A 14,911-nucleotide genomic window follows, 5' to 3' on the forward strand; every position below is an offset into this window, starting at 1 on the left:
AGCACCCTTCAAAATGAGTATACCACTTTGGATACTGAAATGGGGGGGGGGGGGGTGACTTTCCAGGGGAATGTCACAGAGACCTGGTTCCGTGCATGGAGCATGGTTCCGTGGTGCAGAAGAGGAAGAGGGGAGCGGTAGTGATAGGGGACTCAATAATCAGTGGAACAAACAGGAAATTCTGTGGACGTGAAGGGGACACCCGGATGGTATGTTGCCTCCTTGATGCCAGGGTCAGGGACGTCTCAAATCACAACCACAACACAAAGCAGCCAGATGACTTGGTGCATATTGGTACCAATGATATAGGAAGGAAAAGCAAGGAGGTCCTGAAAAGGGAATTTAGAGAGCTAGGTAGAAAGCTGAGAACTTCTGGATTGCTGCCTGTGCCACACATCAGTGAGGGTAAAAACAGAATGAGTTGGCAGATATATGCATGGCTGAGAAGCTGGAGCAGGGGGCAGGGCTAAGGGTTCTCATCTGGGGGAGGCGTGACTTGTTCAAAAATGACGGGTTGCATCTGAACCCGAGGGGAACCAATATTCTCACGGACAGGTTTGTTAGAGCTGTTGGGGAGGGTTTAAGCCAACTTTGCGGGGGGGGGGGGGGTGGGAACTGGAGTGAAGGGACTCAGGATAGGATGGATGGTAAAAAAGCAAAGGTAGCATCCAGTCAGACTGTCAGGAAGGACAGGCAGGTGATAGGACATAATTACAGCCAACAAGGTGAGTATCAATGCATTGGGGATGCAGAGTCAGAAAGGGTAGCAAATGCAACAAAGTGTAATATCTCAATGCATGGAGTATAAGAAATAAGGTGGGTGATCTTGTTGCACTATTACAGATTGTCAGGTATGATGTTGTGGCCATCACTGAATCATGGCTGAGGGATGGTTGTAGTTGGGAGCTGAATATCCAAGGTTACACATTATATCAGAGGGATAGGAAGGTAGGCAGAGAGGGTGGCGTGGCTCTTCTGGTTAAGAATGGCATCAAATCATAGAAAGATGTGACATAGGATCGGAAGATGTTGAATCCTTGCGGGTTGAGTTAAGGAACTGCAAGGGTAAAAGGACTCTGATGGCAGTTATATACAGGCCTCCCAACAGTGGCTGGGATGTGGATCACAGATTACAACAGGAACTAGGAAGGGTGTGTCAAAAGGGCAGTGTTGTGATAGATTTAAGAGATTTCAGCACTCACATCTATAGGGAAAATCAGGTTGGAATTGGATCCCAAGAGAGTGAGTTTGTTGAGTGTCTACAAGATGACATTTTAGAACAGTTTGTCATTGACCCTACTAGGGGATCAGCTATACTGGATTGGGTGTTATGTAATGAATCAGAGGTGATTGGGGAGCTTAAGGTAAAAGAACCCTTAGGAGGCAGTAATCACAGTATGATTGAGTTCAACTTGAAATTTGATAGGGAGAAAGTAAAGTCTGATGTAGCAGTATTTCAGTGGAGTGAAGGAAATTACAGTGGTATGAGAGAGGAGTTGGCAGGGATGTCAGCAGAGCAGCAATGGTGTGCGTTTCTGGGAAAAATGAGGAAGGTGCAGGACGTGTGTATTCCAAAAATGAAGAAATACTCAAATGGTAAAATAGTACAACCTTGGCTGACAAGGGAAGTCAAAGCTATTGTAAAAGCAAAAGAGAGACAAAGATTAGTGGGAAGATAGAGGATTGGGAAGTTTTTAAAAACCTACAGAGAGCAACTAAAAGAGTCATTAGAAAGGAAAAGATGAATAATGAAAGTAAGCTAGCAAACAATAGTGGATAGTACAAGCTTTTTCAAATATGTAAAAAATAGAAGAGAGATGAGAATGGATACAGGACCACTAGAAAAGTAGGCTGGAGAAATAATAATGGGGGCCAAGAATATGGCAAATGAACTAAATGAGAATGTTGTATCAGTATTCACTGTGGAAGACACTAGCAGTGTGCCTGATGTTGAAGGGTGTGAGGGAAGAGAAGTGAGTGCAGTTACATTACAAGGGAGCTCAAAGACATAAGGGTACGTACATCACCTGGACGAGATGAACAAGGCCTCACCTTGAGTATCGTGAACAGTTTTGGGCTTCTCACCTAAGAAAAGATGTGCTGGCATAGCACAGAGTTCAGAGGAGGTTCACAAGGATGATTCTGGGAATGAAAGGGTTGTCATACGAGGAACTTTTGATGGCTCTGGGTCTGTACTCACTGGAATTAAGAAGGATGAGGAGGATTCTCATTGAAACCTCTTGAATGTTGAAAGGCCTAGATAGAGTAGATGTGGAAAGGATGTTTCTCATGGTGGGGGAGTCCAGATCAAGAGGGCACAGCCTCAGGATAGAGAGGCGTCTATTTAAAACAGAAATGTGGAGAAATTTCTCTAGCCAGTGCATGGTGAATTTGTGAAATTTGATACCACAGACAGCTGTGGAGGCCAGGTCATTGGATGTATTTAAGGCAGAGCTTGATAGGTTCTTTATTGGCCATGGCATCAAAGGTTATGGGGAGACGACCAGGAGTGGGGCTGAGAAGGGGAAAAAAGGATCAGCCAGGATTGAATGGTGGAGCAGACTGGATGGGCTGAGTGACCAAAGTCTGCTTTTATGTTTTATGGTTGTATACCTTTCCTATCCATGTACCTGCCCAGTTTCCTTTTAAATGTTGTTCATGTGGCTGGCTTAATCTCTTCCATCCACTGACCATGCTCTGGGTGAAAAGGTTGTTCTTCAGGTTCCTATTAAATCACTCCCCTGATAACTTAAACTTATGTCCTCCCGTTCTTGATTCCCAACCCTGGGGAAAAGATCCTATCTCTGCCCCTCATGATTATATACTCTTTGATGAGATCTCCCTTCATTCTCCTACACTCCAGTGAAAAGAGTCCTAACTTGCTCAACCTCTCTTCATAACTCAGTCCTTCAAGTCCAGACAACATCCTCGTCATTGATCATCTGTCCTTGCTCTTGCTGATGATGATTCTATTTTTTTTTAAACAATACTGTCCACTATGCTGAAGGTGCACTCTATCCTACAACATTATTAGTTAGCAACTTCAGGATTTCCATATTATGACAATGAAGGAATGCAAAATATTTCCAAGTCAGGATGTGATTAAAAGACGAGGTGCCACTCTGTGCCCATTGTCCTTCATGGTGATTGAGGCTTGGGAGATGATGTTGGAGTAGCCTGTGTGAGCAAAACTACATTCAGTTTTGCAGGTGGTTCCTACTGGAGCCCTGGTGGATTGGTGGAGGAAGGAGGGACTGTTTGGGAAGGTGAATGGGGTCCAAGTGGTTCATTGGGTTATTTGGGAAGTTAAGTCTGACAGTAAGTACAGTAACTATCAAAATCTTTATGGTATAAACGACCAAGCAGGGCTCATCCTGTCCCTTTACTACCACTCTTACCTGTGTCCTGGGAGAGGCTGGCACTGTAGCTGTCACTCTCTGTCACTGTTATTCCATGTTGTGATCCCACAGTTCTCCAGTCAGAGGTTAAGGTTCGAGCTGGGGTTGAGGCCTGACACTTTGTAAGAGTCCACTGGCTGGAATACCTGTTCCTTGTACTGTGTGCTGATTTCACACTCTTCCTCGCAACAGGATCTAGTGGTGAGGAAACCAAGAGTCTTCATTGAGACATTGACCAACACACACAAAGTGCTGGAGAAACTCAGCAGGTCAGACAGCTTCTATGGAGGGGAATAAACAGTCGACATTTTGGGCGGAGTCCTAATGAGAGGTCTTGGCCTGAAACATCGACTGTTTACTCTTCTCTATAGATGTTGCCTGAGCTGCTGAGCTTCTCCAGCATTTTATGTGTGTTGAACCATTTAAATTAATCATTTTCTTTCCCTCCCCATTGTCTGCAGCATGAACACATATGGATTGAAAGCTTACATTAATAGTAGTGAAGCTGGCTATTCGGCCCACCTGGTCTGATTGTCTCTGTGCTCATGCCTCTTCATCTGTCTCATCCACATATCCTGCATCTCCCATGCTTCACTTCCCCTTCAACCCCACTGTGCTGGTCACCCACATTCCAAGCAAAACAAGATCCATTTCTGGTCTGGTATTGTCTGACCTGAAGTCACTACACTTTTATAGAAACTCTGATACTTACTGGTGCCAGGTCGGATGTCTGACATGTCGATCAGTGGCCCCGTGTTCTGAACCAAGGCCGGGTGATGGAGAGATACACCCGTGCAGAAACTCTGGGGGTTGACCGATTGATTAAACTCTGAGTCTGTCACTGGGATCGTGGCCTTGTCTTCCCCTGCAGCAGAGAACATAAGAAGTAGGTGCAAGAGTAGGCCATATGGCCAGATCATGGCTTATCTGGTTGTCGACTCAACTCCACCTACCTGCCTTTTCTCCATCACCCCTAATTTCCCTATTATGGAAGAATCTATGTCGCTGTGTCTTAACTCAACTTAATTTGTCTCTACAGTTTCCCTGGGCAGAGAACGCTTCAGATTTATTACTCTCTGGACAAAGCAGTTTCTTCTCATCTCCATCTTAAACCTATATTCCTTGAATCTTGAGTCTGTGTCTCCTAGTTCTAGTCTCACCTACCTGTGGAAACAAATTTCCAGTCTCTATCTCATCTATTTCTTACATAATTTTATGTTTCATAAAGTTCCCCTCTCATTCTTCAGAATTTCAGCAGGTATAGTCCCAGACAACTCAACTCCTTATCTCTGTGCTCACGCCTCTTCATCTGTCCCATCCACATATCCTGTACCTCCCATGCTTAACTTCCCCTTCAACCCTGCTATGAGGTTAACCATCTCATCTCCAGAATCAACCTGGTGAATCTCCTCTGCAACACCTCCAAAGCCAGTACATCTTTTCTTAAGTAAGGAGATCAGAACTGTACATAGTACTCTAGGTGAGGCCTCACCAGTACCTTCTATGGAAAGAAGACACAAAAAATGTGAAGAATATTGCCACTCACAGAGGAAGGTCTCACCAAAGTGTGGTTGGTCGAGAATGAAACCGCAGGCTCTCAAGGAAGAGTGGTGTCATCGCCGATTAACTGGACTCTGAAAACTCACACTTGTTCCTCAATCACATTTCAGTTACTTGTGAACAAGCACAGTCTGGCCCCTGTCACCAAAATGTTCTGAAGTGCTGAACAGAGAAATGGCATTTATACAAAACTATCTAGCAGTTACGGATATTGACCATTTGGAAAACTGTGTATGTTATTTTTACGGCAGGAAGATAGGAACAGCAGTAGGTCTCGTATCTCCTTGGTATTGTTCATTGTTCTGTAAGGTATTTAGATCTGAATTGCTTCATGCCCCAAGTCCACCTTTGTACCATAAACTTCGCTGCCAAAGATCTATTGATTCAAGTCTTTGATGTTTCAGTTGACATAACATCCCAACCCCTGCCCTCTTCCCAATCCAACCCCTACAGGAGAGGGCTCCAAGTTTACACTCCCCACCGTACAAATAAATGCTTCCTCATCTTTATGCTAATTGGCCAGCTCATTTCAAGATGAACACCATGTTCAGGAGGAACTCAGTAGGTCAGGCAGCATCTGTGGAGGGAAATGGACAGAGGACAAGGAAGCAACACCTGCAGGGCACAGGGAGAATGTGCAAGGTCTGTTGTCACCGATTAACAGAACTCTAAAAACTCACACTCGTTCCTCAATCACACTTTATTTACTTGTATCATAATTTAAAACAACCCCGACTACCTGCACAGGGTCTGTATCCAGCCATTTCCCTGCCTGTTGATGTCCAAGTGCCTCTTAACCATTGCTGCCACCACCTCCCCAGATGGCATGTTCCATGTAACTGCCACATTGTGTAAAAAATGCCATATAAATCTCCTTTAAATATTCCCTCCCTCACTTTAAAGCTATACACTCCATTTTTTCGATATTTCTACCCAGAGAAAGATTCGTCCTCTCAGCCTCAGAAACTCCTGAGCCAATAGTGCAACTTCTCCTAATCCAGGCAGCATCCTGATGAACCTCTTCTGCATTTTCTTCAAAGTCTGCATATCCTTCCTGTAATGTGGCAACCAGAATTGCACACAATACTCCAAGTGTGGCCCAATCAAAGTTTTATACAGTTGCAATATAACTCAATGACTTTTATACTCAGTGTTCCAACTGCTGAAGCTAAGTGTGCAGAATGTCTTCTTTACAAGCATAGACCTGGATCGAGATCCCTCTGTCCATCAGTGCTCCTAAGGGTCCTGGCATTTATTGTAAACCTTACTCCTACATCTTACCTCTCAAGGTACAACACCACATGTTTATTTGTCTGGAATAAACTCCACCTGCCATTTCTCTGCCCACATTACCAACTGGTTTATATCTTACTCTATCCTTCGGCAATCTTCCTCACTATTCATATCTTCTTCACTTCTCCACATTTCAAAGTACATTTATTATCAAAGTGCATATACAGTCTACAACCCTGAGATTCGTCCTCCCGCAGACACCCACAAAACAAAGAAACACCATGGAACTTGTTTAAAGAAAACATCAAACAACCAACGCGCAAAAAAAGAACAAATCACATAAATAGCAAAGAGAGAGCAAATAACATACAGAATATTAAACATCAACAGCAGAGTCCCTGAATTGGTCCAGGAGCCACAGTCACTGAGTCTGTCAGTTTAGCGCTGTGTCGACAACTGCAGGCCTCAGCTGCAGAGCCAGTTCCGCACTAAATCGCCTCGATCAAATCGCGCAACTGCAAATTAGGAGTAACACTGGACAGCGAATTTTTTCAAAAGTGTTGCTTCCTCAGAAATATTCTGTGTTTATGATAGACTGCTTGAAGCTGAACACAAATATAATTTCAGACTATTTATATCACATAAGAATTTGGAGAAACACAATATTAACTTTTATTGAATATAATGCATTGAATTGCATAACGGTATTGACACTTTAAATACTTCAACTGAGCTAAATATATTTTGTTGATGATTTTCATTTGTACTCCGTGTCTGAGGCTTCTCACCTAAGTGTCCAACAATAATCAGCCAGTATTGACAGATTCCAGTTGTCCCGATACAGTTTCTACATGAACTCAATGTCCTGGTGAAACATTTCACTGTGCTCATCACTGACAGCTCCAAGAGTTGCAGGGAAGATGTCTACATGGGAATGCAGAAAATGAATCTTTAGTGACATGTTGCACTTCATGGTCTTGTATGCTTGAAGCATGTTGTCAACCAGCTGCACGTAGTTTGGTGCTCTGTAGTTGGCAAGAAAATTCTCAACAACATCCTTGAATGCCTTCCATGCGATTTTCTCCGGTCCCACTAGAAGCTCTTCGAATTGCCTGTCATTGATGTTTGGTTTGTGGACCATCAAAAAAATGCCTTCCTTAATCTTGGCATCAGTTATTCTGAGAAACATCTTCCTCAAATATCAAAATCCTTCACCTTTCTTGTCCATTGCTTTCACAAAATTTTTCACAATCCTCAGTTTTATATGAACAGTGGGCAAAATTATCTTTGTTGGTTTTAAAAGTGGCTTACATGCCACACTTTTCTGCCCTGGAACCAACTGCTTATGGAGTGGCCAATTGTTTTTAATGTAAAGAGATTCTTTAGAATGGATGTCTGATTCACAAATAAACAACAGTACTCCTAGTAGCAGCACTATTATTTTCAGATCACCGTAGATGTTCCAGTTGTAGTTGTTGTGCTGTATGTGTTTCGACAAGGCGCCCGGATTTCAGTGGTTTTCTTTCATGTGTACGGCTCAGCCAACGGGTATCAAAAGGTGGACACTGCCGTTCTGTAGCAGCACAGCTTTCAGGCTTAACATTGAAGAATCAATTAAAAAAATGGCATTGCTGTGGGCCATACAGGCAACCCAAAGCAGTGAAAAGGCCATTAACGTCATAAATTATCAACCTGACCAAAGAGTTGTGTCAAATCTTCTTGGCGACTATGAAAGATGGAGATTTTTGTGCCTGGTGACAGCAGGTTCCATCCTTGCAGCCTTGAACCCAGTAATTCTGTTTTTGCCTTTGACAAACCCAAGTCTCTGACCAGGTCATTTAACTCAGATTTAGTTATCAGATGAGGCTCACTCAACATAAAGGGTTCACAATCTGTATCAGTATCAGTGTTGTTTTTCATTGCTGCCTTGTGCATTGTGGCATTTTCGTCTGCCCCCTCTAGACTCCATGTCTCTGGTGGCTCTGGTCCTGAAAGACTATCGTCACGCGATGCAGGTCTCGTGGCTGAAGGGAGATTGGGGTATTCAATGGATTTCAGAGAAACCAGACACACTGGTCAGGCAGAAGGAGCAGTCTGTCACATGATCCTTCTGCTCTCGCCATATCATCAGGACAGCAAACGGCATTGATCTCCAAGTACCTCTGAGCTGAGCTCTAAGATCAACCGTGCATGTTGCGCAAAAAATGTGAGGAGCCCAGGCTTTGTCTTGGTCGCCAATTTTACACCCACAGTAGAGCTCATGGCTTTCTTAATAAGAGGAGTCATGCTCCATCGTTGAAATTTAAGTGTATACTCACCACAAATATAACAGAAAGTATCGCAGCTGTTGCAACATTGGCGAGACATTTTGTTATCACAAATAATACTGAAAATACAATTACATTATTATAATGTTCATTTTTCATAGCTTGTCACACCAGACAGTCAGCCATTCTTGTCTGGCGTGTGGTGTCAGGATTGGTCTCCTTTCGGATTAACCGGGTCACGATATGAACATTCCTGACTCGACCCTTGTTTTTTTTTTACGAGGCCGAGTGGCTAGCTCGACGCTCAACCCGGCACAGATGGAAAGCATGCTCAGGGGGTGGCCCGACTTGGATTTGAACTCAGGAGCCTTCACTCCAGACTCCAGCGCTGATGCTGATTGTGAGTACACACAATATGCTATGCGCGTAGAGCATGTGCATCAACGTGACTGCAAACAGATATACATGTAAACGCAATGTATAGAACAGTGTGTGCGTGATGCTTTTATAGTCTTTATAAAACCTGCTCTGCCTAAGCATACCCAGGCATGCCTGGACAAGATAGAAAGCTTTTCAGTTTATATTGTGGGCAACATTTTAATTGAAAGAACAAATATAGGCAAGTTCAGAAAAATGGTGCGAGATAGGGAAATTTCATGGTGATTTTCATGATCAGCAGCCCCAAATTCATAAGATACACTCAAAAGTATTCAGGAAGCAAAATCTTTGTTGTCCAGTGTAACCAGAAACCCATGAACCAGAGTCCTCCAAAAATGAGTTCACAACTGCAGAGCACATTCAGTGCTGAGGACATTAAACTTCCAAACACAGGGTCCCCCCCAACCCCCAAAGAGTCCCATAGCCATAAGCTGTGTCGAGGTGATCAAGTGTGCACCTTCCTCCGGCAGCAGCAAGAGGGAAACCGGTCAAATGGCTCTGAACACCCACTTTTGCCCCCATCAATTTCAAACTTGCTCAACACTTTAATTGGAGGGAAATACTGGAGGCTGACCACGGGTTTGTGTGCCGTCATTCAGAAATAACGGCTGCACCTCACAAATTCTACAGGAGATAGCAAAAGCACTAGATCACTCAGTCAGCCCAAAATGACATAATCACAATGGAAATGACAGGCTGCAATTGACTGCAGCTCAGCTGTAGAAGTAAATTTAGCGAGCCCTCTGCGGGATGTTGCCGTTTATTGCTGACGCCATCTTGTCATTCCCTTTTTGAATGACACTTTTTGTGTCATCTGCAAGTTTACTAATCAGCCCATCTACATTTTTGTCCAAATCATTTATATGTAATCACAAACACAAACAAGGCTCCTAGTACTGATCCTTGCAAAACACTACTGATCATACACTTGAAGTCAGAACAACATCCCTCCATCATTAGTGTCTGTTTCCTACAGCAAAAACAACTTTGAATCCAGTCTACCAAATCTCCATGGATCCCATATGCCTTTTGGACCAGCTTACTATTGTCTTACCCTTATCAATCATCTTTGTCACCATCTCAAAAAAAACTCAACCAAGTTTGTATGACATGACCCCTCCTACAATGTGGAGCAGTGTATTCTAGTAGAGTAGGCCATTGAGTAGGAATATCTTATGTAACAATGGCAAACCCATTAATCTCCAGGGTTTGTTCCCCCATTTAATAAGGTTATTGCTGGATCGCACTTTAACTCCAGTTAACCCTACTTCTCAGAAAGTGGAACACAGCAGGCCAGGCAGCATCTATAGGGAGAAGCACTGTCGATGTTACGGGCCGAGACTCAATCCCCCTGTTAATGAAGCCTAGCATCCCATAGGCCTTCTTAACTACTCTATCAACCTGTGCAGCGACCTTGAGGGATGTATGGATTTGAACCCCAAGGTCCCTTTGTGCATCTAAACTCTGAAGTAACTGACCATTAATCCTGTACTCAGTCTTCTGGTTTTTCCTTCCAAAATGCATCGCCTCATACTTGTCTGGATTGAACTCCATCTGCCATTTTTCTGCCCAACTTTGCAGCCTGTCTACATCCTCTTGTTACCTTCGACAACCTACAGCTCTATCCACAACTCCTCCAATCTTCGTGTCATCCGCAAACTTAATCACCCATCCTTCCACCTCTTCATCCAGGTCAGTTATAAAAATCACAAATAGCAGGGATCCCAAGACAGATCCCTGCGGCACTCCACTAGTCACCGACCTCTAGGCAGAATGCTTTCCTTCCACAACTACCCTCTGCTTTCTTCCTTTAAGCCAATTTTTTATCCAAACAGCCAAGGTTCCACTTATCCCACGCCTCATGACTAATACAAGAGAGCATAATTTTAAGATAGTTGGCGGAAAATATAAGTGGGGATATGTGAGAGGTAGGCTTCTTTACACAGAGAGTGGTGAGTGCATGAAACGAGCTGTCAGATAGATCAGGGACATTTAAGAGATTCTTAAGTAGGCACGTGGATGATAGAAAAATGGAGGGTTGTGTGGGATGGAAGTAGTAACATTGATCTTAGAGTAGTTTAAAAGGTCAGCATCACATTGGGGGCAGAAGTGCCTTTACTGCGCTATGATATTCTGTATCATTCCTCTACTAACTTTTCCACGTAATATATACTCTTCACATTTCCATTAACTTTCCCCCAAATTCTCTCACTGACCTACAGAATAGGGGCATATTATCTTGGCCATTTGATCTTCTATCCCCACATCCTGTGTGATGGTCTGAAGTAAGATGTCACCTGGACCAGATGGTTTACACCCCAGGGTTCTGAAAGAGGAGGCTGAAGAGATTGTTGAGGCATTGGTAATGATCTTCCAAGAATCACTAGATTCTGGAATGGTTCAGGAAGACTGGAAAATTGTAAATGTCACTCCACTCTTTAAGAAGGGGGTGAGGAAGAAGAAAGGAGACTATAGGCAAGTTAGTCTGACCTCAGTGGTTGGGAAGATATTGGAGTCGATTGATAAGGATGAGGTATCAAGGTAACTGGAGACACATGATAAAAGAGGCTGTAGTCAGCATGGTTTCCTCAAGGGGAAATCTTGCCTGTTGGAATTCTTCGAAGAAATAACAAGCAGGATAGACAAAGGAGAATTGGTTGATGTTGTATACTTGGATTTTCAGAAGGCCTTTGACAAGGTGCCACACATGAGACTGCTTAACAAGCTACAAGCCCATGGTATTACAGGAAAGATTCTAGTATGGATAAAACAGTGGCTGATTGACAAGAAGCAAAAAGAGCCTCCTGTCAATCAGGAATTGACAGGAAGAAAGGGAGCCTTTTCTGATTGGCTGCCGGTGATTAGTGGAGTTCCACATGGGTCTGTGTTGGGATCGATTCTTTGTAAGTTATATATGAATGATTTGGGCAATGGAATTGATGGCTTTGCTGCAAAGTTTGCAGACAATATGAAGTTAGGTAGAGGGGCAGGTAGTTTTCAGAAAGTAGAGAGTAAACAGATTAGGAGAATAGACACAGAAATGACAGTGTTAGGAATTGGGAAGTGAATGGTCATGCACTTTGGTAGAAGAAATGAAAAGGTTGACTATTTTCTAACTGGAGCGAAAATTTAAAAAAACGGAGGTGCAAAGGGACTTGTGAGTCCTTATACGGGATTCCCTAAAGGTTAATTTGCAGGTTGAGTCTGTGGTGAGGAAGGCAAATGTGATGTTAGCAATGTTGAGACTTTATAATGCACTGGTGAGGTCTCACTTGGAGTATTGAGAGCAATTTTGGGCCCCTTATTTTTGAAAGGATGTGCTGAAACTGAAGAGGATTCAAAAGAGGTTCACGAAAATGAAAATGGCTTGTCATTTGATGGCTCTGGGTCTGTATTCACTAGAATTCAGAAGAATGAAGGCTGACCTCATTGAAACCTATCAAATGGTGAAAGGCCTCGATAGAGTGGAAGTGGAGAGGATGTTTCCTGTGATGGGAGAGTCTAAGGCCAGAGGATATGGACTCATAATAGAGGGGCATCCTTTTAGAATGGAGATGAGGAGGAATTTCTTTAGCTGGAAAGTGGTGAATCTGTGGAATTCTTTGCCATTGGCAGCTGTGGAGGCCAAGTCTGTATGTATATTTAAAGCAGAGGCTGATTGATTCTTGACTGGTCAGGGCATGAGGGGATATGTGGAGAAGACAGGAGATTGGGGCTGAGAGGAAAATTTGATCAGCCATGATGAAATGGCGGAGCAGATTCGTTGGGCCAAATGGCCTAACTTTGCTCCTATATCTTATGGCCTGATGGTGATGTGGGATGAAAGCAGAGCTCCTGGAGGAAAGACCTGAGGAGCTGTGATCCATAGACATTTTGTTGAATTGGACTGCACTGATCATTTTTGATGGATTGAATGGCTTCTATCTACAACACAACTGTAATTAGTATGTTGACATATATCACAGATTGACCACAACCACCTTGAAAGGTCTGGGGAGGAAGTGGTACATTTCTGTACCTGTTAGAAAGACATAGAACATCACAGAAATAAGCCCTTCAAGTCCATCTAGTCCATGCCAAATGATTATTCTGCCTAGTCCCATTGATCTGCACCTACAGGCATAGCTCTCCATCCGAATTTCTCTTTGTTGTTGAAATCAAACCTACATTCATCACTTAAGCTGGCAGCTCACTCCACACTCGCACCACCCTTTGAGTGAAGAAGTTTCTGTTCAGGTTCCACTTAAATATTTCACCCATAACCCATGACTTCTAGATCTAGTCTCACACAAGCTCAGTGGAAAAAGTCTGCTTGTATTGACCTGGACTATACCCCTCATAATTTTGTACAACTAGAGCAGTAATCTTGTCCTACCTATTACTAGGAGCTTGTTACAGACTTTGAACTCTAGCACTCTGTACCACCTACCCAGTTGTTTAATTCCCTCCTTGTCCTCTATCAGCAACTGGACTCTTGGGATGTCGATGTGAAGCCGGGGTCCCTGAGGCTGCCCTTTCACTGGAGTATCGAAGCTTCGGTTATTCTTACTGCAATCAAAAAACATTTCACTATTCTATAATTTGAAAAACAAAAATTACTTGGATAGAATGTTTGGCAAAACACATCCAAAAACACAACATTGGAGTGTTAGGAAACAAAATCTGATAAATTTAAAGTTAAATATTTGCAAAGAAATAGGATCTTAATGAACACCAAGTAATAACATATCCAAGACGTAGATCACAAATATGACCCCTGTAAAGCAATGGACAATAAACTCCCAACTTACCAGCAATGCTCACAGCACTCAGTATGAGCCTTATTAAATAAAAGGACAAAGAACCCCGCATTACACTAATCTCAGATACAATCCTGCTGCCTTGTGGGCAACACTAAAATACACTCACAAAGAAGATCAAGGAGAAACTAGACAGCCACCGGTGTCAGTTAGTTGTCTGCCTCAGCATTATTAGGGTATCAAGGAAGCAAATACAGTCATATTTTGAAAATAGGAATTGGTTAACACTCCTAGTCCAGACCTCTATGCTTCTACGGTGTGAGCGAGTTGAGGCAGTCGGCACATTTTGCGCGCCACAGTCGTGAGGAGACACCGGATTGCGGAGAGGGACAAAGAGTTTAAAAGAAGCAATCGGGTGCAGTTGGCAATTTTTGTGCGCCACAGTCGTGAGGAGACACCGGATTGCAGAGAGGGACAGAGAGTTTAAAAGAGGTGATCAGGCCACAGTCCACAAGAGACATCAGATTGCGGAGACAGAGAGAAAGTTTAAAAGAGACGCTTGGGTGCATTTGGCAATTTTTGTGTGCCAGTCACTCGGAGACACTGGATTGTGGAGAGAGACAGAGAGTTTAAACGAAGAGATCAAGTGCAGTTGGCAATTTTTGTGCACCACAGTCCACAAGAGACACCGGATTGCGGAGAGGGACAGAGAGTTTAAAAGAAGCGATCAGGTGCAGTTGGCAATTTTTGTGCACCACAGTCCACAAGAGACACTGGATTGTGGAGAGGGACAGAGAGTTTAAAAGAAATGATCAGGTGCAGTCGGCACTTTTTGTGCGCCACAGTCCACAAGAGACACCGGATTGCAGAGAGGGACAGAGAGTATAAACGAAGAGATCAAGTGCAGTTGGCAATTTTTGTGCACCACAGTCCACAAGAGACACTGGATTGCAGAGAGGGCAGAGAGTTTAAACGAAGAGATCAAGTGCAGTTGGCAATTTTTGTGCGCCACAGTCGTGAGGAGACACTGGATTGTGGAGAGAGTCGGAGAGTTTAAAGGAAGCGATCAGGTGCAGTTGGCAATTGTTGTGCGCCGCAGTCGTGAGGAGACATTGGGTTGCGACGAGGGACAGAAAGTTTAAAAGAAATGATCAGGTGCATTTGGTACTTTTTGTGCGCCACAGTCCACAAGAGACACTGGATTGCGGAGAGAGACAGAAAGTTTAAAAGAAGCGATCGGGTGCAGTTGGCAATTTTTGTGCTCCACAGTCATGAG

At 43.5% G+C, this 14,911-nt stretch overlaps 2 protein-coding genes across 6 annotated transcripts in view; one reads left to right on the top strand and one right to left on the bottom strand.

The window, feature by feature from the left end:
• Positions 1–14,911, top strand: part of LOC132385096 (uncharacterized) — a 175,324-nt gene that overhangs the window by 81,823 nt on the left and 78,590 nt on the right. For 2 of the 3 annotated variants that reach the window (XR_009509076.1, XR_009509077.1), the window contains exon 1: positions 4,322–8,858. Coding sequence is in view for 1 of the 3 variants with exons in the window: in XM_059956834.1 (XP_059812817.1) it covers positions 8,742–8,858 (117 nt within the window). In the remaining 2 variants the exon portion in view is untranslated. Of the gene's footprint in view, positions 1–4,321; positions 8,859–14,911 lie in introns of those variants that run through there. The other variant, XM_059956834.1, reaches the window with a different exon arrangement.
• The window catches only part of dscaml1 (Down syndrome cell adhesion molecule like 1), a 676,237-nt gene that overhangs the window by 11,162 nt on the left and 650,164 nt on the right, over positions 1–14,911 (bottom strand). For 2 of the 3 annotated variants that reach the window (XM_059956821.1, XM_059956822.1), the window contains 3 exons: positions 13,326–13,444; positions 4,111–4,263; positions 3,399–3,593 (listed from right to left, as the gene is read on the bottom strand). In XM_059956821.1, the coding sequence (XP_059812804.1) occupies positions 3,399–3,593; positions 4,111–4,263; positions 13,326–13,444 (467 nt within the window). Of the gene's footprint in view, positions 1–3,398; positions 3,594–4,110; positions 4,264–13,325; positions 13,445–14,911 lie in introns of those variants that run through there. The other variant, XR_009509068.1, reaches the window with a different exon arrangement.

This window comes from Hypanus sabinus, chromosome X2 (assembly GCF_030144855.1).
Source record: "Hypanus sabinus isolate sHypSab1 chromosome X2, sHypSab1.hap1, whole genome shotgun sequence".
Taxonomy (NCBI): domain Eukaryota; kingdom Metazoa; phylum Chordata; class Chondrichthyes; order Myliobatiformes; family Dasyatidae; genus Hypanus; species Hypanus sabinus.